This window comes from Hypanus sabinus, chromosome 12 (genome assembly GCF_030144855.1).
Source record: "Hypanus sabinus isolate sHypSab1 chromosome 12, sHypSab1.hap1, whole genome shotgun sequence".
NCBI classification, from domain to species: Eukaryota; Metazoa; Chordata; class Chondrichthyes; order Myliobatiformes; family Dasyatidae; genus Hypanus; species Hypanus sabinus.
Window position 1 is genome coordinate 100,548,066 of NC_082717.1, and position 21,150 is coordinate 100,569,215.

Sequence of the window (21,150 nt, forward strand, 5' to 3'; positions counted from 1 at the left end):
CTTAAAATCATGCAAGGCATCTCACCTCCCTTTCCTACAAATGTGCCTTTTTCATCTTGCTTCCAACTATCTCTCCTCCCCTTGTTCCGCAGGCTCCTCTTCCCTCTCTCTCAGTCTTCTCCACATGCCCTCCGTCCCCCATTTGTGTGGGAATGTGCACATGGGCATGTGCACACACCCCCCTCACTTTCCTCTCACCCCATCCTCCCCTCCCTTGCAGGCCCTGGCACCCACTGCCTTAATGCCAGGTTTACATTTTTCCTTTAAATCACTTTCTTCTGCCTTCCTACCTATTATGTGTTGCCCCTACCTACTATGATTTACATAATTAATACAGTCTTTCCTCTGTCATACTCAGTGTTCTGCAATAGAGAAAATCAGAATTTACTCAGGCATTTCAAACAAGCAGAAAATCAGTGAATTGCGGTACGGCAAATAAAGCCTTGGACAATTATTTTAGGCATTCCCAATTTAAACTGTGCAGGGGCAAGTAATAATGAAAAATAGATAAGCAATGACTAACCTATAACACTGCAAACACTCAGCAGGCCAGGCAATATCTGTGAAGAGTTCTGATGAAAAAAACATTGACTAGATATGTTTCATAGAGTCTAGCCAGGGAGAAGGTAGGACCTTTGAAGGTCAAAGGAAGGAGTTTATGCTTGGAACCAACCAAAGCGGAAGAGTTACTAATCGAGTTTTCATTGATATTAAATAAACAGATGGAGGAGAGCAAGACCATAGAGGTGTAAAGTTGATATCTTGATTGTAATCACGGTTTGGGTCTCTTTGGGTATCAGACCACTGGAAAACGACACTGCAGAGGTTGTAATGGGGGTTGGGCTGGCAAAGAAATGGCACACGAACTCAACAAGTATGCATTTTGCATCAGTCTTTCCTGTGGAAGTCAGCAGCAGAATGCCAGAAATTTGAGAAGGTTTGGGGGGGCAGAAGTGAGTGCAGTTGCTACTATGAAGGAAAAAGTGCTTGGGAAGCTGAAATGTTGAAGTCACCTATTTCAGATGGTCCAGGGTTCTGAAGGAGGTTGCTGAAGAGATTGTAGAGGCATTACTAGTGCTCTTTCAAGAATCATTAGGTTTTGGAATGGTTCTGGAGGACTGGAAAATTGCAAATGTCACTTCACTCTTCAAGAAAGGAGGGAAGCAAAAGACAGGAAACTACAGGCCAGTTAGTTTGACTTCAGTGTTGGGAAGATGTTGGAGTCCATCAGCAACGTGTTCTAAAGGGAAAATATTGCCGTTGAAATATGTTGTAATTCTTTGAGGAAATAACAGGCAAGGTTGATAAAGGGAAGTCAGTGGATGTTGTTTACTTGAATTTTCAGAAAGGCTTTGACAAGGTGCCAAACATGAGACTACGGAACATGGTATTACAGGAAAGGTACTAACATGGATAAAAGACCGGCTGACTGGCAGGAGACAAAGACTGGGAATAACTAGTGGTGTTCTGCAGGAGTCAGCGACATCTATCAAATATTGAAAGGCCCAGATACAGTGGACATGGAGAGAATGTTTTCTATAGTGGGGGAGTCTAAGACCAGAGACAGCCTTAGAATACGAAGATATCTCTTTAAAATAGAGACAAAAATGAATTTCTGAATAAGTTTCTATATATGTACAGTGGACAGCATAATGACTGGTATGGAGTCTTCAATGTACAAAATTGCTAGAGGCTGCAGGGGGTTATGGACTCAGCTGGCGCTATCCCAGGCACAACTCTCCCCACCATCAGGAACATCCTCAAGAGGTGGTGCCTCAAGAAGGCAGAGTTCATCATTATGGACCCTCATCATCCAAGACATGCCCTCTTCTCATTACTGTAATCAGGGAGGTGGTCCAGGAGCCTGAAGACCCACTCTCAATGATGTAGAAACAGTTTCATCCCCATACTGCTGCACAAAACAATACATTTCACATCATATATTTGCGATATGCTTTGACTAACCTGTTGTTCCTTGCAGTGGGTCTTGATTGGGACAAGCTGCAAGCTGTAACCTTCCCGAATTCTTGTTGTATCCCAGCCATCCCCATCCTGAGCCCTGAACCCCCACTGAAAGTGTGGACATCATCTCCTTAAATTTCTCAAAGGAGCCAAAGTCTCGTTTGATGATTTCCATTAGCTGTCCTGTATAATAAGATTCTGGAGTTAAGAACCACTAACACCAACGTTGTTTCTCACAAAAGAATTTACAAGGCCACATTAAGGAACATTAGTATTTCAAATGTCTTGGAAGAACTTTAGAAGACTGAATAACAATGCTTCGTATTTGATTAACATCACCAGTAGTTTTCACCATTTCTTCCCAATGAACCCAACCTTAAAGAAAGAGGGCACAACTGCAGCTTCAAAATGCAAAATGTACATAAGTGATATAATCAGCATAATTAATTTTGATAAACCTAGAACAGAACAGAACTCAATAGGCCATTTGGCCCACAAAGTGCCAATCTTAATGCCAATTTATACTAAATGCCATCTTCTTCTGTATTATCCATATCCCTCCATATATGCATGTCTATCTAAAAGTCTCTTGAACTCCACAAAATGCCTGATTCCACTGTATCTGAAAATCCATTCCAGACACCTACCTACTCTGAATAAAAATATTTAGCCCCAACCTTAAAAGCATATCTGCTGAAGTTGGACATTAAAACTCTGGGGAAAACATTCTGACCACCGTCTCCGTCTGTCTGTCATAATCTTATAAACCTCTATCAGACCTTCCCTTGGCCTTCAAGCTCCCTAGGGAACAACCCAAGTTTGTCCAACTTTGCCAATAGCTCAAATCCAGACAGCACCCCAGTTAACCTCCTCAGAAAAGCAGCATCCACAGATCCTCACCACCCAGACCATGCTCTTTTCTCACTGTTGCCATCAAATAGAAGGTACAGGAGCCCCAGGACTCACACCAATAGGTTCAAGAACAGTTACTACCCCTCAACCATCAGGCTCTTCAACAAAAAGGGGATAACTACACTCATTCTATTTCTGGTGTTCCCTCAACCTATTGTCTCACTTTAAGGGCTCTTGATCTTGTTACTTTATTATTTCACTTATTGCTATTTATTTATACTTGCATTGGCACAGTTTGTTGTTCATTGATCTGCTCTACAGATTTGTGAAGTCTGCCCACAGGAAAAAGAATCTCAAAGTTGTATGTGATGATATGTATGTACTCTGATATAAATTCTGCTTTGAACTTTGCACCCTTTCTACTGTCTCCACACCCTTCCTATCATGGGGCAGCCAAAACAGCACACAATATTCCAAGAGCAATCCAACTGAAGTTTCTACAGTTGCATCATGAATTCTTTGCTCTAATAAGCAAATTGTGCCTAACACTACAGCCGAAAAGATGAGAGGCAAAGTTGGCATCAAGAAAATTGCTGACTTTCAAATACAGATGCGATCATGATGGGTGATTATCCCTTGCTAATTCATCGCAATGCATAACAAATTACATTTCACTGCCTGCAGTTTTGAATTTCAAGTAATCAACATGTGCCTTCTTTTAGGTGGATTATGTGTGTAAACAGGAAAGTTCATTTCAACAGCAAAAGCTACAAGAACCCTTTTCAAAATTGGGATTGATCTTTGGGTAATGGTTGAGTATGTAGGACAGCAAACACAGGATTTCAGATTTCAGGGAAGTATATGGTCATGCATTTTGGTAGAAGGAGTAAAGGCATAGACCGTTTTCAAAATGGGGAGAGAAGCCAGAAATAGGAGGGACTAAGGGACTTGAGAGTCCTCATGTAGGATCCCTTGCAGGTTGAGTTGGTGGTAAAGTAGGCAAATGCAATGTTAGCGTTCATTTCAAGAGGACTAGAACATAAAAGCAAGGGTATAATGCTGAGGCTTTATAAGGCACTGGTCAGGCCTCACTTGGAGTATTGTGCACAGTTCTGGACCCCTTATTTAACAAGGAATGTGCTGGCATTGGAGAGGGTCCAGAAGAGGCTCTTAGGAATGATTCCAAGAGTGAAAAGTTTAATGGATGAGGAGCATTTGAGGGCCTGTACATGCTGGAGTTTAGACAAATGAGAGGGATCTCACTGAAACCTATCAAATATTGAAAGGGCTAGATAGAGTGGATGTGGAGAGGATGTTTCCTGTAGTGAGGGGAGTCTAGGACCAGAGGGCACAGCCTCAGAATAGGACATCCCTTTAGAACAGAGTTGAGGAATTTCTTTAGCCAGAGGGTGGTGAGTCTGTAGAGGCAAAGTCATTGGGCTGCATGGTAGCATAGTGCTTAGTACGATGCTTTACAGTACAGGCAACCTGGGTTCAATTCCCACCACCGCCTGCGAGAAGCTTCTACATTCTCCCCGTGACAGCATGGGCTTCCTCTGGATGTTCCGGTTTCCTCCCACAGGCCAAACACATAACAGTTAGTAGGTCCCGTGATTCCGCAGGATTAAATTGGGGGATTGTTGGGTGGCGTGGCTCAAAGGGCTGTAAGGGCCTAATCCACGCTATAGCTCAACAAATAAATAAAGATAAAGTGGAGTTAGAAAGGTTCTTCATCAGTAAGGGCATCAAAGTTTACAGGAATAAGGCAGAAGAATGGGGTTGAAAGGGACAAAAAAATCAGCCACGATGGAATGGCTGAGCAGACTCGATGGGCCGAATAGCCTAATTCTGCTCCTATGTCTTATGGTTATATTATGAACTGGAAGCCTTAGGATAAGCTCAATAGAAATAACACACAAAATGCTAGAGGAACACAGCAACACAGGCAGGATCTATGGAGGGAAATGGACAGTCAATGTTTCACCTTGAGACACCTCATCAGGACTGGAAAGAAAAAGGGTCATGTAAAAGGTAGGAGGAGGGGTGGAGCAAGAGTTGGCAGGTGATAGGTGAATCCAGGTGAGGGAGATGACAGACAGATGGAAGAGGGAGAGAGTAGGAATGATGCAAGAACCAGACAGATGGTAACCAGAAGTGACAAAGGGCTAAAGAAGAGAGCAGAAGATAATGGACCATGGAATAAAGGGAGGTGTAATGATGGGGAAGGGTGATGTGGGAAAAAAAGATTTGCTTTATTTGTAACATATACATCAAAACAGAGAGGAGTGGCTACTGGAAGTTAGAGAAATTGAAGTCCATGCCAACAGATTTGGGACTACCAATACAGAATAAGCTCCTTTAATCTGCATCTAGCCTCAACTCGGCTGGAGAGGAAGCTGTGAGGAGACACATAGTGAGGGAATGGGAAATGGAATTAAAATTGCCAGCAACCAGGAGATCCTGGCTGTGACAGTGATGGTGTGAAAGTGCTCTGAAAAAAAACATTCCCCAATTGGCATCAGGTTTCACTGATGTAGACACTGTACAATTAAGTGATAGCAATGCATTCCATGTGAAGGACTGCCTCACCTGAAAGGACAGTTTAGGGCCCTGAATGGTACACAGGGAGATGGCGTAAACGCAAGGATAACACTTAGCAGAGCTGCAAAGATAAATGCCTGGAAGAGGATTAATTCCGTACTCTACCTTAAGCTGAAAAGGAAGTGGTTTTAGGCATTAACTGACACTTTGACCCACATTTCTAGGACTGCACTGAGCTCGAACTTTTAGTGGTGTCACAAAACACATGCAACACTCTTATTTAGGATCAGGTATAGAAAACAATCCCCAGCTCTTAACATCAAAAGATCAATGTGACCAAAAACACGACTAAGTCACAGGACAAAGCTTTGGTTTACAGATCATCAACTTGGGTACATTAGTGGTTCTCTTGCCCAAAATGTTCCAGGTCATTTACAGTAGTTTCAGACTAAATGTATCAAAGGGAAAAACTGTATTACTAGAGTACATACTCCATAAATGGATTTGTAATATAAGTAACAATATACTTATTACTTCACATTTTAAAAGCCGAATGTGCTTAGCCATTTGAACACAAGCATTTTAAGTTATGTTAAGCTATGTGAAAGTGCTTATAACATTTCCACAAATCATACCTACCAGCAGGTTCCCCTCCTCCACTTGGAGACAGATTAGTCCAGAAGATAGAGTGATTAATATGACCGCCACCATTAAATCGCAATGCAGGTTGTAAAGCAATCTGGGCTGTGACATCACCTAAAATATATTAAACAAGTTATTTAGATCAACTTATTTTATGAACAACTATTCACTTGTAAAAATGTATTCAATTAGAGCACTGGCATATATTTCCTTAGTCCCTTTGCATCTCAGTTTTTTTGTATTTTCTCTCCATTCAAAAAAAGTTAATGCTTTCATTTCTTCTACCGAAGTGCATGACTATATACAAACCCCATTTCCAGAAAAGTTGGAATATTTTCCAAGATGCAATAAGAACAAAAATCTGTGATATGTTAATTCACGTGAACCTTTATTTAACTGACAAAAGTACAAAGAAATGATTTTCAATAGTTTTACTGACCAACTTAATTGTATTTTGTAAATATACACAAATTTAGAATTTGATGGCTGCAACACACTCAACAAAAGTTGGGACAGAGGCATGTTTACCATTGTGTTACATCACCTTTCCATTTAATAACACTTTTTTAATCGTTTTGGAACTGAGGAAACTAATTGTAGTAGATTTGCAATTGGAAATTTTGTCCATTCTTGCTTGATATAAGACTTCAGCTGCTCAACAGTCCGTGGTCTCTGTTGTCTGATTCTCCTCTTCATGATGCGCCATACGTTTTCAATAGGAGGTAGATCTGGACTGGCAGCAGGCCAGTCAAGCACACGCACTCTGTGTCTACAAAGCCACGCTGTTGTGGCCCGTGCAGAATGTGGTCTGGCATTGTCCTGCTGAAATAAGCATGGACGTCCCGGGAAGAGACGTTGCCTTGATGGCAACATACGTCTTTCTAAAATCCTAATATATGCCTCAGAGTCAATGGTACCTTCACATACATGAAACTCACCCATGCCGTGGGCACTGATGCACCCCCATACCATCACAGATGCTGGCTTTTGCACCTTTCGCTGATAACAATCAGGATGGTCGTTTTCATCTTTGGCACAGAGAACTCGATGCCCGTTTTTTTCCGAAAACTAGCTGAAATATGGACTCATCTGACCACAGCACATGGTTCCAGAGTCTTTTGGTCCATCTGAGATGAGCTCGGGCCCAGAGAACTCGCCAGCGTTTCTGCATAGAGTTGATGTATGGCTTCCTCCTTGCGCAATACAGTTTCAAGTTGCACTTCTGGATGCAGTGACAGACTGCATCCAGTGACAATGGTTTTCTGAAGTACTCCCGAGCCTAAGTGGCTATAATTGTCTCAGTAGCATGACGGTTTCTTAGGCAGTGCTGCCTGAGGGCTCGAAGATCATGCGCATTCAACAGTGGTTTCCGACCTTGCCCTTTACGCACTGAGATGTCTCTGAATTCTCTGAATCTTTTCACAATATTATGTACTGTAGATGTTGAAAGACCTAAATTCTCTGCAATCTTGCATTGGGAAATGTTCCTTTTGAACTGACTAACAATTCTCTCATGAATTTTGCCACAAAGGGGTGAACCACGACCCATCCTTGCTTGCAAAGACTGAGCCTTTGATGGACGCTACTTTTATACCCAGTCATGATACCTCACCTGCTACCAATTAGCCTGCTTAATGTGGAGTCTTCCAAACCGGTGTTCCTTGAATATTCTGTGCACTTTTCAATCTTATTTTAACTCTGTCCCAACTTTTGTTGAGTGTGTTGCAGGCCATCAAATTCTAAATTTGTGTATATTTACAAAATACAATTAACTTGGTCAGTAAAACTACTGAAAATCATTTCTTTGTACTTTTGTCAGTTAAATAAAGGTTCAAGTGAATTAACGTATCACAGATTTTTGTTTTTATTGCATTTTGGAAAATATCCCAACTTTTCTGGAAAAGGGGTTTGTACTTCCTGATATTGTATTCCATCTGCCACTTCTTTGCCCATTCTCCTAAGTCTTTTTGTAGCCTCTCTACTTCCTCAAAACTACCTGCCCCATCACCTATCTTCATATTGTCTTCAAACTTTGCAACAAGCCATCAATTCCATCATCCAAGTCACTAACATAATATAAAATGAATTGGTTCCAAAAACTGACCCTTGTGGACCATTACTAGTCACCAGCATCCAGATGACCAGTTTTGGCCTTTGCTATCCTTTTGCTCTTAAAATATCTGCAGAATCCCTTGGGATTCTCTTTCACCTTATCAAACCAACTGCAGCCCTTCTTTTAGCCCTCTTGATTTTGTTCTTAAGTGTCCTCTTGCATTTGTTATACTCAAGTACCTCATTTGTTCATACCTGCTAAGGACCTCCTCCTTTTCTCAACTACGGTCTCAATATCTCTCAAAAAGCAAGGTTCCCTAAACCTGTTATCCTTGCCTTTAATACTGATAGGAACATAGAAATTCTGTATTCTCAAAATTTCACTTTCAAAAGGGTCCCACTTATCAAGTACATGTTTGCCAGAAATGTTCAAAGTTCAAAATGGAATTTATTATCAGATTACATTCATGTTACATATAATCCTGAGATTCTTTGAGGAACTGTTAACTGTAAACAAACTCTGCAAATTCAGATATAAATAAATAGCAATAAATAATAAACATCAAATATAACAGAGTCCCTAAATGTGTAGCTATCCCTTTTGTTCAAGAGCCTGATGACTGAGGGGTAGTAACTGTTCTTGAACCTGGTGGTGCAAGTCCCGAGGCTCTTGTACCTTCTACCTGATGGCAGCAGTGAGAAAAGAGCATGGTCTAGGTGGTAAGGATCTTTGATGATGGATGCTGCTTTTCTACGGCAACGTTTCATGTAAACGTGCTCAATGGTTGGGAGGGTTTTACCCATGATGTACTGGGCTGAATCCACTACTTTTTATAGGATTTTCCACTCAAAAGATATTGGTGTTCCCATACCAGGCCATAATACAACAAGTCAGTGCACTTTCCACCTCACATCTATAGAAGTTTGCTAAGGTTTTCGATGACATGCTGAATCTCTGCAGACTCCTGAGGAAGTAGAGGTGCTGTCATGGTTTCATTGCAATATATATTTATGGGGGTCCAGGATTGGCCCTCCGAGATAATGACATCCAGGAATTTGAAGTGACTGATCCTCTAACGACTACTGGCTCATGGACATGTTTTCCCTCTTCTGAAGTCTACAATCAGTTCCTTGGTCTTATTGACATTGAGTGAGAGGTTGCTGCTATTATACCACTCTGCCAAATTTTCAGTCTCCCTCCTGTATGCTGATTCATCACCACCTTTGATACAGTCCACAACAGTGGTGTCATCAGCAAACCTGTATATGGTGTTGGAGCTGTACTTGGGTGTAAAGGGCTAAGTACACATCCATGTGATGCTCCTGTGCTGATGGAGATTGAGGAGGAGATGTTTTTGCCAATCTGAACTGACTGGGGTCTGCAAGTGAGGAAATCCAGGATCTAATTGCACAAGATACAGGTAGCAGGAGTACAGACAAATGATCCAATTTGCCAAACAGTAGGCATTCCTTATTGTGGTGTAGCAGTGGTCTAGTGTGATGGGATCTCTGGTGCAACAGATTGTGTGCTAGTGATAATTGGGCAGGGTTTTCTTCAAACAGGCCTGGTTAAAGTCACAGACTATAATTTAAAGTACGTCAGGATGGGCCATTTCTTGTTTACAGACAGCACTGTGCAGTTTTGCTTGCTTATAATGGACTTCTGGTGGCATGTAAACTGCGGTCAGGACCATGGATGAGAACTCTCGAGGCAAATCGAGGTCTACATTAAATCGTAAGTTGTTCTAAGTCAGGGGAACAAGAAGTTGACATAACACCAAGAATTGCCTAAAAAGCATACGCCGCCACCTCTTTCCTTACCAGAATTCGAGTTTTGATCCATTCTGAAAATTGTAAAACCTTTTGGTCGGATTGGCATGTCCGGAAAGTTCGCTGTTAACCAAGTCTCGATGTAACAAAAAAACGGAGATCTGCCTCATCTACCTTTGATACAGTCAGCCTTGCCCTGACATCAATCTTATTTTCAAGTGACTGTACATTCACTAACAATATGGTAGGCAGAGAGGCCTCATCCTTCTGTGCTTCAGCCTGGTTTGAATTTTGCCTCTCCTGCCATGTTTACGGCCTTGACCTTGGCACTGACCCCTAAAGGTGTCACATTTAACTGCTCTGCATTTAACCTTCTAACATGAGATCTGAAGATCATCAATTTAATTTTGTAGTCTGTTGTTAAGAGGACATTTAAGTGCAGGCTGCAGCGAACATAGTTCAAAAGGAGTATAATCAAGAGGGAAACCGGTACAAATTCCTGGAGCCAGCAGAGTGTCACTGATGTACACTGGCACTATCGTGACAAACCATATTTGACAGATCCTGTCTAATACCCTCAGAATTGGCCTTTCTACAATTTAGAATTTCAACCCGAGGATGAGATTCTATGCTTTTCCATAATCGTCTAAAACTAATGGCATTACGATCACTATTTACTTGTTTCTGTAATTCATTGAATTTTTTTTTGTCTTTGCACTGCAACAAAGTAATTTCACATCATAAATCTGATTACGGAAGTTGGAAAACGGGGCAATCCACACTACTGAAAAGTGAAGTTTTGCAGGACTTTCCATAGATAGTGAAATCGCGGAAACAACTGCTTGTGGAATTTAAGTGCCAGATTTAAAAAGCAAGTAGAGCCTGTCCAGACTTTGTGCAGAGATTGAAGCTACGTTTAAGCACAGAACATAAATAGGAGCAGGAGTAGGCCATCTGGCCTCACCATTCAATAAGATCATGGCTGACCTGTCCATAAACTGAGCTTCATCTACCTGCCTTTTCCCCAGAACCCTTACTATGTAGAAGCCTATCTAACTGTTTCTTGTAGTGAGGAAGACTCAACTGCTTCCCTGGGCAGAGAAATCCACAGATTCACCACTCTCTGGGAAAAACCGTTTCTCCTCATCTCCATCCTAAATCTTCTCCCCTGAATCTTGAGGCAATGCCCCCTAGTTCTAGTCTCACCTACCAATGGAAACAACTTTCCTACTTCTATCTTATCTATCCCTTTCAAAATTTTGTAAGTTTCTATAAGATCCCCTCTCATTCTTCTGAACTCCAGAGAGTATAGTCCCAGGCTACTCAATCTCTCGTCATAAGTTGACCTCTTCATCCCTGGAATCAACCTGGTGAACCTCCTCTGCACTGCCTCCAAAGCCAGTATATCCTTCCTCCAGTATGGAGACCAGAACTTCACATAGTACTCCAGGTGCGGCCTAACCAGTACCCTGTATAGCTGCAACATAACCTCCCTGCTCTTGAATGCAATCCCTCTAGCAATGAAGGCCAGCATTCCGTTTGCCTTCTTAATAACCTGCTGCCATTGTGGGACACAGTTACAATGGGGAGCATGGCATTGGCAAAAGGCAAAAGCCGGGCTGTGATTTATCTATTAGTGCCTAACTAGAGTAGTGAGAATGGATCGGGGTCTGTGGTGTGCTCCTCATACAAGACGTGAGAGATCAGAGAGCCCTCCAGTTTCCTGATTGCTGCATCTACAAGAAATACACGTGGGTACAGCTTCTTACAGACCCACTCCTAGCACATTCTCCCTTCTCCAGCCGTGTATCTCTTTCACTTGACAGCTTCCCAGCTCTTTACTTCCCTCCCCTAGTTTCACCTATCACCTACCACGTGCACTTCTTCCTCCCCTCCCCCCAGCTTCTTGCTCTAACTTCTCATCTTTCTTCCCAAGACCTGATGAAGGATTTCAGCCCAAAATGTCAACTTTTACATAGATGCTGCCTGGCCTGCTGAGTTCCTCTGGCATTTTGTGTGTGTTGCTTGGATTTCCAGCATTTGCAGATTTTCTTGTAATTGTTACCACTGACACAGTTAGGAAAAGGGATGAAGTGCTGAAGAGAGAATTTAGGGAGTTAGGTAGGAGGTTGAAAGCAGGACCTTGGGGGGGGGGGGTGGGTCGGGGCACTGCATCTCTGGATTGCTGCCTCAGTGAAGGCAAGAATGAGATGATTTGGAAGGTTGAATGTGTGGCACAAGAACTGGTGTAGGGGTTAGGGTTGCAGATTTTCTTTAAAAATGAGCATTAAACATCATTCGTTGCATTGTAAATCTTATACTTACTTACCCTTTGTCAGGGACTCTGCATATTTCTCCTCTGCAACATTTAAGTTGTTGACATAGGTGGCATGATGCTTGCTGTGGTGCAGCTGCATTATCTCCGCACTGATGTGTGGCTCCAATGCACCGTAATCATACGGGAGATCAGGCAGTGTGTGCTTTTGCTTGATTGCTAGGTAACTCCAAGTTGAAGTAGTTTTGGACACACATCTATTCAAAATAAAACTCAATTAATTGGCCATCAATGGTGAACCCAAATATTCTTCAGCATCTGAAGTTTTTAGTATTAAAATACATCAGCATCTGTTAAAGCCTTGTGACCCAATATCTTAAAGTAGATTAGGGTTACACGGACCTCATGGTAGGCTGGTCCAGAAGGTTAAGACAACGGGATCCAAGGTGAGCTGGTTAATTGGATTCAAAATTAGCTTGATAGGAAGCAGAAGGTGATGCTTCTCTGGTAGGACATCTATGACCAGTGGTATATTACAGGGATGAGTACCAGGACCGTTACTGTTTAAAAATTAATGCTTTCACTGTGAATGTAGAAGGCATGATCAGTAAGTTTATAGGTGACACAGAAGTAGTTGGCGATGTGGAAAGTGAGGAAGCTGATGTCTAAAGCTACAGTAGGATATAGACTAATCGAAAAGTTGGAACAAACATTGGCAGGTGGAATTCAAGTTTGACAAGTTTGGTGACAACACTGTCTTACAAACGTGAACTAAGTGTTTTAAAGGAGGTGACTATGTGGTTGATGAGGATAGGGCAGTGGATGTTGTCAACATGGACTTTAGTACTGCATCTGACAAGGTCCCTAATGATAAGTTAATCAGGAAGATAGATGAAGAAAATGGGATTCCAGGGTGACTTGATAATCTGGATTCAGAACGGGCTTGCCTGTAGAAGAGAGCAGAGCAAGAGCGGGGGAGGGTGTTATTCCAGATGGAGATTGGTGTTGAGACCTCTGATGTTTGTGACATACAGTATATAAATTACTTAGAAAAAAATATAGATAGGCAAGTTACCCTTACCAATCACCTCCTCAAAACAAACCTCAATCAAGTTGTAAGATATTGTGCTGTAGTTGCAGACAGAAAAGAAGGTCGTTGAGGAATACAGCAGGATATTTGAGTGCAGAAATGACAGATGGAGGAGCTGCACTTTGGGAGATCAAATACAAGAGTAAAGATGCCAGTTAAGATGGCACCAAGCAGTGGCCTCCATTGAGATCATGGCTCATACTTATTTGTATTATTTTTAATAATCTGCAGGGATGGTTTTGGGGACAGTGAGGAGTGACAGAGGTCAAATTATGGCTTAGGGACAGAGATATGGTGAAGTTAACAGGTCAGGCCTCCACTCTGCACTCAAAGTCCAACAACGTGAACATGGGGACAAAGGTTATCCAGAGTCCAGGCGCTTGAAGTCCAATGATGTGGATGGGTGATGAAAGACATCTGTAATTGTAGGGCTGTCCCTGGTTGGAGGGTCCTAGGATCAGATGATCATATGAATAGGAGGTACGAGCGTCAGTCAGTCAGTGAGCCCGGAGATCAAGCCTGACGTTGAGAGTCCCATCATCGGCTAGCCCAGGGGTCAATACCAAAGATCAAAGCCAGAAGGTCATGCGGAAGTCTGGGTGTCGAAGCTTAGTGGCCATGTCCTGGAGACCCACCCTGAAGCTGCAGAACTGTCTGTGTGTACAGGTGAGTGGTTTTTCAGTGGATTTGGTTTCCTGTTATGTACTCTGTTGTTCTGCCGATCATTGTGTGACGATGCTCGCAAGCTGCATCCAGCACATCCTGTGGTGTGTTTACATAACTGTCACATTTCACCATATGTGTAATAAATTACTGAATTGGAATCTGAGGAAAGTCTGCAAGACCATTAGAAGCATTAATGTACAGAGGGATCTTGGGGTCCAAGTCCATAGCTCACTGAAGGTGGATAGTGTACAGAATAAACAAGATGCTTGCCTTCATCATTAGGAACATAGAACGCAAGGGTCAAGAAGTCATTAGGCGGCGTCTGTAGCTTTGTGTGCCCAATTACAGGAAGGATTTGGAAGCATTGGAGAAGGGGCAGAAGAGGTTTGCCAGCATACAGCCTGGATTAGAGGGTTTGTGATATGAGGAACATTTAAACAGACAGTTTTCTCTAGTGTGTCAGAGGTTGAGGGGATGCCTGATAGAGGTTTATATTATGTGAAGCAGAGGTAGGGTAGGTAGGGAGTTGTGGGCTGAGTGGGTGATGTTGAAGTGGTAGTGACATTTCATTCAGGGGGAAGAACAAGACCAGAAGACATAGGAGCAGAATTAGGTCATTTGGCCCATTAAGTCTGCTCTGCCATTCCTTCATGGCTGATTTATTAGTCTTCTCAATCCCATTTTCCTGCCTTCTCCTGTAACCCTTGACATCCTTACTAATCAAGAACCTATCAACCTTCGCTTTAAACATACCCAGTGGCTTGGCCTCCGCTGTCATCTGTGGTACAGTTTCACCTCCCTCCAGCTGAAGGATGTCCTCCTCATCTTTGTTCTAAAGAGACATCCTTCTGATCTGGGGGGGGGGGGGCTTCTGCTCCAAGACTCACCCACCATAGGAGACATCCACTCTATCTAGACCTTTCAATATTCCGTAGGTTTCAGTGAGATTCCAGTGGTAGGTTCTGTGAGGGGATTTATTGGATCTTTCAGGACTGAGATCAGAAGATTTTTGTTGGGCAAGGACGCAGACGGAAACACAACAAGGTTAGGTATACTGTGGGAAAAAATAGCATGTACTTATAACAAATTTATTTAGAGATACAATGAGGAACTGTTTCTTCAAGCCCAACAAGCCACAAACCAGTTATTAAACCCAAGCCTAATCACAGGACAAGTTGCAATGACCAATTAACCTACTAAGCAGCTTGTCAAAAAAAATCTCCCTAGCAGCACCGTAGCAGTTAGCACAACACTTTCCAACATCATCTGTAAGACTGGGGTACAACTCCTGGGGCTGTCTGCAAGGAGTTTGTGCATCCCCCCCCCCACCAGACAGGTTAGGGTTAACGAGTTGCAGGCATGCCACGCTGACTGACTAGCGCAATCCTCGCTGATCTGATTTGAAACAAATGACGTACGTCGAAACATACAGTGAAATGCGTGTGACGTCGGAGAAAGCACCATAAACGAGGCCGTACGGCTGGATTTGCAAGGATTGCTGGGAGTAAATTATGGATCTCCCAAACAGTCAACAGGAGATAGAACAGGCAAGTCAACAGTAAATGACAGGGTAATAGGAATGAGACATTTCAATTTCATCAGCATTAACTGGCACTGCCTTAGGCTGAAAAGTTTAGAGAAGTAGGAATTGTTGAGTGTATGGAACAGTACAAAGAAAGCACCTGTTCAAATCTTAGGGGATGTCATAAGGCGTGTCGGAGAGAGGATATTTTGGAATGTGTGGCAATGTTTCCAAGTTTTAAGATGGAAAACATAGAACAGTACAGATTAGGAAAAGGTCTATTAACCTATAATGCACCAACAACAATGTTGAATTAAACTAATTCTCTTCTGCCTGATCTTTATTCCTCCAAAATCATGCAGCCTTTTAAGTGCCACTGTCTTACCTAACTCCACCATTCTCCACTGCAGTTGGTTCTAGGTCCCTATAACTTCTGTGTAAACAAACTTATTCAAACACATCTGCTTTCAACTCCTCCCCCCCCCTCACCTTAAATGCAAGTCTTCTGGTCCCTGAAATTTATTTTTTCTTTCTTTTTAAATCTTTTTATTAATTTTTAAACAAACATAAATGAAACATGAATACAGAGAGTTTGAAAGTACATAGTTAATAGTTTAAATAAACATTCAAATAGATGATAATCAATATATATAACCTCCCAAACTCATGGTAATTACGAACAAAAGACGTAAAAAAAAACCCAAAAAAAGAGAAAAATAACCAACATGGGCTATTGCATTATGTCAAATACACACAGTAGCATCAATAACTCCGCACCTCCATCCAAATAACTAAGGATAATAAAAGTGAAGTTTAGGAAAAGACAATTTAACTCATATGAAAATGTTGAATAAATGGTCTCCAAGTTTCTTCAAATTTAACTGAAGAGTCAAAGACAACACTTCTAATTTTTTCTAAACTCAAACAAGAGATAGTTTGAGAAAACCACTGAAGTACAGTTGGAGGATTAATTTCTTTCCAATTCAGTAAAATAGATCTTCTAGCCATTAATGTAACAAATGCAATCATTCGTTGAGATGAAGCGGATAAACGGTTACTATCCGTCATTGGTAAACCGAAAATTGCAGTAAGAGGATGTGGTTGGAAATTAATATTTAAAACTCTTGAAATAATACTGAAAATATCTTTCCAATAATTTTGTAAACAAGGATAAGACCAGAACATATGAGTCAATGAAGCAACATCAGAATGACATCTATCGCAGGTTGAATTAAGATGAGAATAAAATCGAGCCAGTTTATCCTTAGACATATGAGCTCTATGTACAACCTTAAATTGTATTAAGGCATGTTTAGCACAAGTAGAAGAAGAATTGACTAATTGTAACATTTTTATTCCTAATCTTTTTTTGATATTATTGACTCCAAAATATCTTCCTATCTGTGGCAGAATAAAAATCCTAGACTAAGCAAAAAATATTTACAGAAGCCTAAGAAGGAGGGTGGTTTGGCTTTGCCAAACCTGAGATTTTACTATTGGGCAGTTAATATACGATATTTAATATTTTGGACACAAGAATCGACTATAGCAGCTTGCCCACAATAGGTAAATTTGGAATGTAAATCTGTACAAGACTTTTCATTGTTTTCAATTTTAGGATTTTCACTTCCTTTTTCTTTATCTAAATTGAATAAACAAATAACTAATCCTATAGTTAAACATACATTGCGAATATGGTTTCAATTTCGTAAACTTTTTGGCTTGAATAAGTTTATCTTATCAAGCCCTATAATATCTAACTTTCTTTTTCGGCCCTTTTTTATGGATCAAGCCTTTGTTTTATGGGGAAAAAAAGGTATAACATGTCTTTGTGATCTATTTTTAGATAATAGCTGTCCTTTGAACAGCTAATAAATATAATTTACCTAAAACTCATTTTTTTTTAGATATTTGCAAGTTAGAAATTTTTTGAATAATGAGTTAGTCTTTTCCGAAATTAGGTCCATCGATCATTACGGAAAAAATTTTAGCTCTGAATCCTTGTCAGAAGGGTTTAGTAGCCATCATTTATAATATGATCATGAAAATACAGCCAGAAGTATCAGAAAAAAATTAAGAAGGAATGGGAAAAAGAACTTTATTGTCTGAAATTTCTATTCTGAGAAAAAAATATTCTATCTACCCTGCCTGCCTTGCAATCTTATAAACTTCTAACAGGACTCCCCTAAGCCTCCAACACTCCAGAGAAAACAACACATTTGCCTAAACTCTCCTTATAACTCAGTCTTTAATCCAGGTAGCATGATAGTAAACTTCATCTGAACCCTTTCCAAAAGTTCCACATCATTCCAGTAATAGAACTAACAGAACTGCACACAATACTTCAGATATGGTCTTAACGTAAACATGGACTCGTATGGTCTCAAAGCTTTAACGTAGCCGCAAAATATAGCATTAATGGCAAGACTCTTGGCAGTGCAGAGGATCGGAGGGATCTTGGTGTTCGAGTCCATAGGACACTCAAAGCTGCTGTGCAGGTCGACTCTGTGGTTAAGAACGCATACAGTGCATTGGCCTTCATCAATCATGGGATTGAGTTTAGGAGCTGAGGGGTAATGTTAAAGGAACCTGGTCAGACCCCACTTGGAGTACTGTGCTCAGTTCTGGTCGCTTCACTACAGGAAGGACATGAAAACCAAAAAAAGGGTGCAGAGGAGACTTACAAGAATGTTGCCTGGATTGGGGAGCATGCCTTATGAGAATAGGCTGAGTAAACTTGGCCTTTTCTCCTTGGAGTGATGGAGGATGAGAGGTGACCTGATAGAGGTGTACAAGATAATGAGAGGCATCAAGCAATGGAAGCAAGAAAGGAGACTGCTGGATGATTTCACAGGTGAGGTGCCAGATGACTAGAGGACAGTAAATGTAATATCTATGTATATTAAAATGTAATAAATTGGTTCCAAAACTGAGTTGGTGATAGGAGGCAGAGATAATCGAGACAAACAAGAGAAAATCTGAAGACGCTGGAAATCTGAGCAACATGCACAAAATACTGGAGACAAGCCAGGCAGCATCTAGGGGGAAAAGCACAGTTGACGTTTTGGGCTGAAACCCTTCAGCAGGACTGGAGAAAAAAAGCTGAGGAATAGATTTGAAAGGTGGGAGGAGGGGAGAAAGAAACGGCAAGCGATAGGTGAAACTTGGAGTGGCAGGGATGAAGCAAAGAGCTAGGAAATTGGCGAACGAGAGAGAAGGCCATGAAAGAAAGAAAAAGGTGGGGGAGGAGCACCAGAGGGAGGCGATGGGCAGGCAAAGAGATGACATGAGAGAGGGACAAGGCGATGGGAAATAGTGAAGGGGGGGGGTTAGTGGAGGCATTTTTATAAGTTTGAGAAATCAATGTTCATGCCATCAGGTTGGATGCTACCCAAATCGAATATAAGGTGTTGTTCGAATATAAGTGTTGCCTTATGCCGATAGTGGAGGAGGTCATGGATGGACATATCGGGATGGGAGTTGGAAGTGGAATTAAAATGGGTGGCCACTGGGAGATCCCACTCGTTCTAGCGAAGCAGTCTCACAATATACCGGGTCTCACCAATATATGAGGCCACACTGGGAGCAATGAACACAGTATATGACCCCAACAGACTCACAGGTGAAGTGTTGCCTCACCTGGAAGGACACTTTGGGGCCCTAAATGGTAGTGAAGGAGGAGGTGTAGGGGCAGGTGTAGCACTTGTTCCACTTGCCAGGATAAATGCCAAGAGGAAGATCAGTGGGAAGGGACGAATGGACAAGGGAGTCGCATAGGGAGCGATCCCTGCAGAAAGTGGTGGGGGAGGAGGGAAAGATGTGTTTGGAGGTGGGATCCAGTTGGAGGTGGTGGAAGTTTTAGAGAATTATGTACTGGGCCTGCAGGCTGGTGGGGTGGTAGGAGAGGGCAAGAGGAATCCTCTGTAAGTGATTTTGAAATTGGAAGTCTGAGTCGTGTACCAGTCATAGAACAGTACCGTACAGGAACAGGCTCTTCGACCCACAATGTTATGCCAATTAAATTAGTAATCAAATGGACTTCTGCCTACACTATGTCCATATTGTTCCACTTCCCTCATACTTATGTGCCTATCTAAACACCTCTTAAAAATCCCTAATGCATTTGTGTCTACCTCCACCCCAGGCACCAACACTTGCCCCTCACACCTACTTTGAAATTACTCCCCCTCACCTTAAATGCATGCCCTCTGGTATTAGTCTACTCTATGCTTCTCAGTCTAATAGATTTCCCTTCTGCCTCCTCAGCTCCAGAGAAAACAACCCAGGTTTGTCCAACCTCTCATCATGACACATACCCTCTAATCCAGGCAGCATCCGCCCTCTAAGGGTGTGAGCAGAACTGTATGCAATACTCTAACTAGTTTTATAAAACTGCAAAATAACTTGCTGACTTTTGAATGCAATGCCTCACTTAATAAAAGCAAGCCTACCATATGCCTTCTTAACCATTGGTAGGTGAGACTAGAACGAGGGGACATTGCCTCAAGAGAAACTTTTTCCCAGAGAGTGGTGAATCTGTGGAAATCTCTATCCAGGGAAGCACTTGAGGCTTCTTCACTAAATATATTTAAGATACAGTTAGATAGGTTTTTACATAGTAGGGGAATTAAGGGTTCTGGGGAAAAGGCAGGCAGATGGAGCTGAGTTTACGGACAGATCAGCCATGATCTTATTGAATGGTGAGCAGGCTCGATGGGCTGGATGGCCCACTCCTGCTCCTATTTCTTATGTCCTTAACCACCCTATCAACCTGGGTAGGCATTTTCAGGGAGATATGAACTTGGACTTCAAGATCCCTCTGCCCATCAGCACTGTTAAGAATAATTGGCCTAAACACTGCAGTCCCTTTAAATGTGACCAACCAAGGGGCAAATTGCACAGCACAACAGCATAGAAACAGGCCCCTAGCCCATCCAGACCATGCAAAACTTACTCTGCCAAGTCCCATCGACCTGCACCTGATCAAAACCTTCCATACCCCTCCCAATCATGTACTTACCCAAACTTCTCTTAAATGTTGCAATTGAACCCCAGCCACACCTTAGTAAATAAGTTCCCCTTCCGGTTCTAATCAATTTCACCCTGCACCCTTAATCTGTGACTTCTAGTTCTAGTCTTAGGGATCAAATTGTTACAAGTGAGTTAATAGTTATAAAATGTAATCATGACACAAGGATTGGTGAAATCGCAGACAATAATGAAGGTAATCTTTGGTTACAGAAGTACACTACATCAATCATTTGGTAAGATGGGCAAAAATATTAGCACAGTGGGGAGTCAGTTAGGACAGTGGCGTGCTCGCCATGAAGAGTGTGGGAGATCAGGGAGACTTCCAGTGTCACTGACAACTGCACCTGCAGGAAGCTCCAGGTCCTCACTGCCCCTGTTAAAGAACTGCAGACAAACGTGGAGGTGGACGTGCTTGAGGTCCTCATGGGATGCCGGAACTATTATTGATCACAGTTTTAGTGAGATGGCTCCACCTAAGGTACAGGCAGCAGATAGTGAGGTGACCACCAGGAGAGGCACGGGCAATAGACAGTACAGGGTTCTCCTGTAGCTATGCCCCTTTGGATACTGCTGGGGGTGTAGGGGGGGAATGACCTGTATGGGCAAAGAAGCAGCAGTCAAGTTAGTGGCTGGAAGAATGGCTCAGGGTCTCAGTAGATCAGGGAGAAGTCAAACAGTTCATCAGCGATAGGTGATTCAATAGCTAAGGTGCAGGTAGGTAACTTTGCAGCAACAAAGGATACAATA

At 42.1% G+C, this 21,150-nt stretch overlaps 1 protein-coding gene across 2 annotated transcripts in view; it reads right to left on the reverse strand.

Annotated features, from left to right (window-relative positions):
- The window catches only part of sod2 (superoxide dismutase 2, mitochondrial), a 37,593-nt gene that overhangs the window by 10,761 nt on the left and 5,682 nt on the right, over positions 1–21,150 (reverse strand). For both annotated transcript variants that reach the window (XR_009515203.1, XM_059986549.1), the window contains exons 2-4: positions 12,149–12,351; positions 5,995–6,111; positions 1,966–2,145 (exon numbers count right to left, since the gene is read on the reverse strand). Coding sequence is in view for 1 of the 2 variants with exons in the window: in XM_059986549.1 (XP_059842532.1) it covers positions 1,966–2,145; positions 5,995–6,111; positions 12,149–12,351 (500 nt within the window). In the remaining variant the exon portion in view is untranslated. The remainder of the gene's footprint in view (positions 1–1,965; positions 2,146–5,994; positions 6,112–12,148; positions 12,352–21,150) is intronic.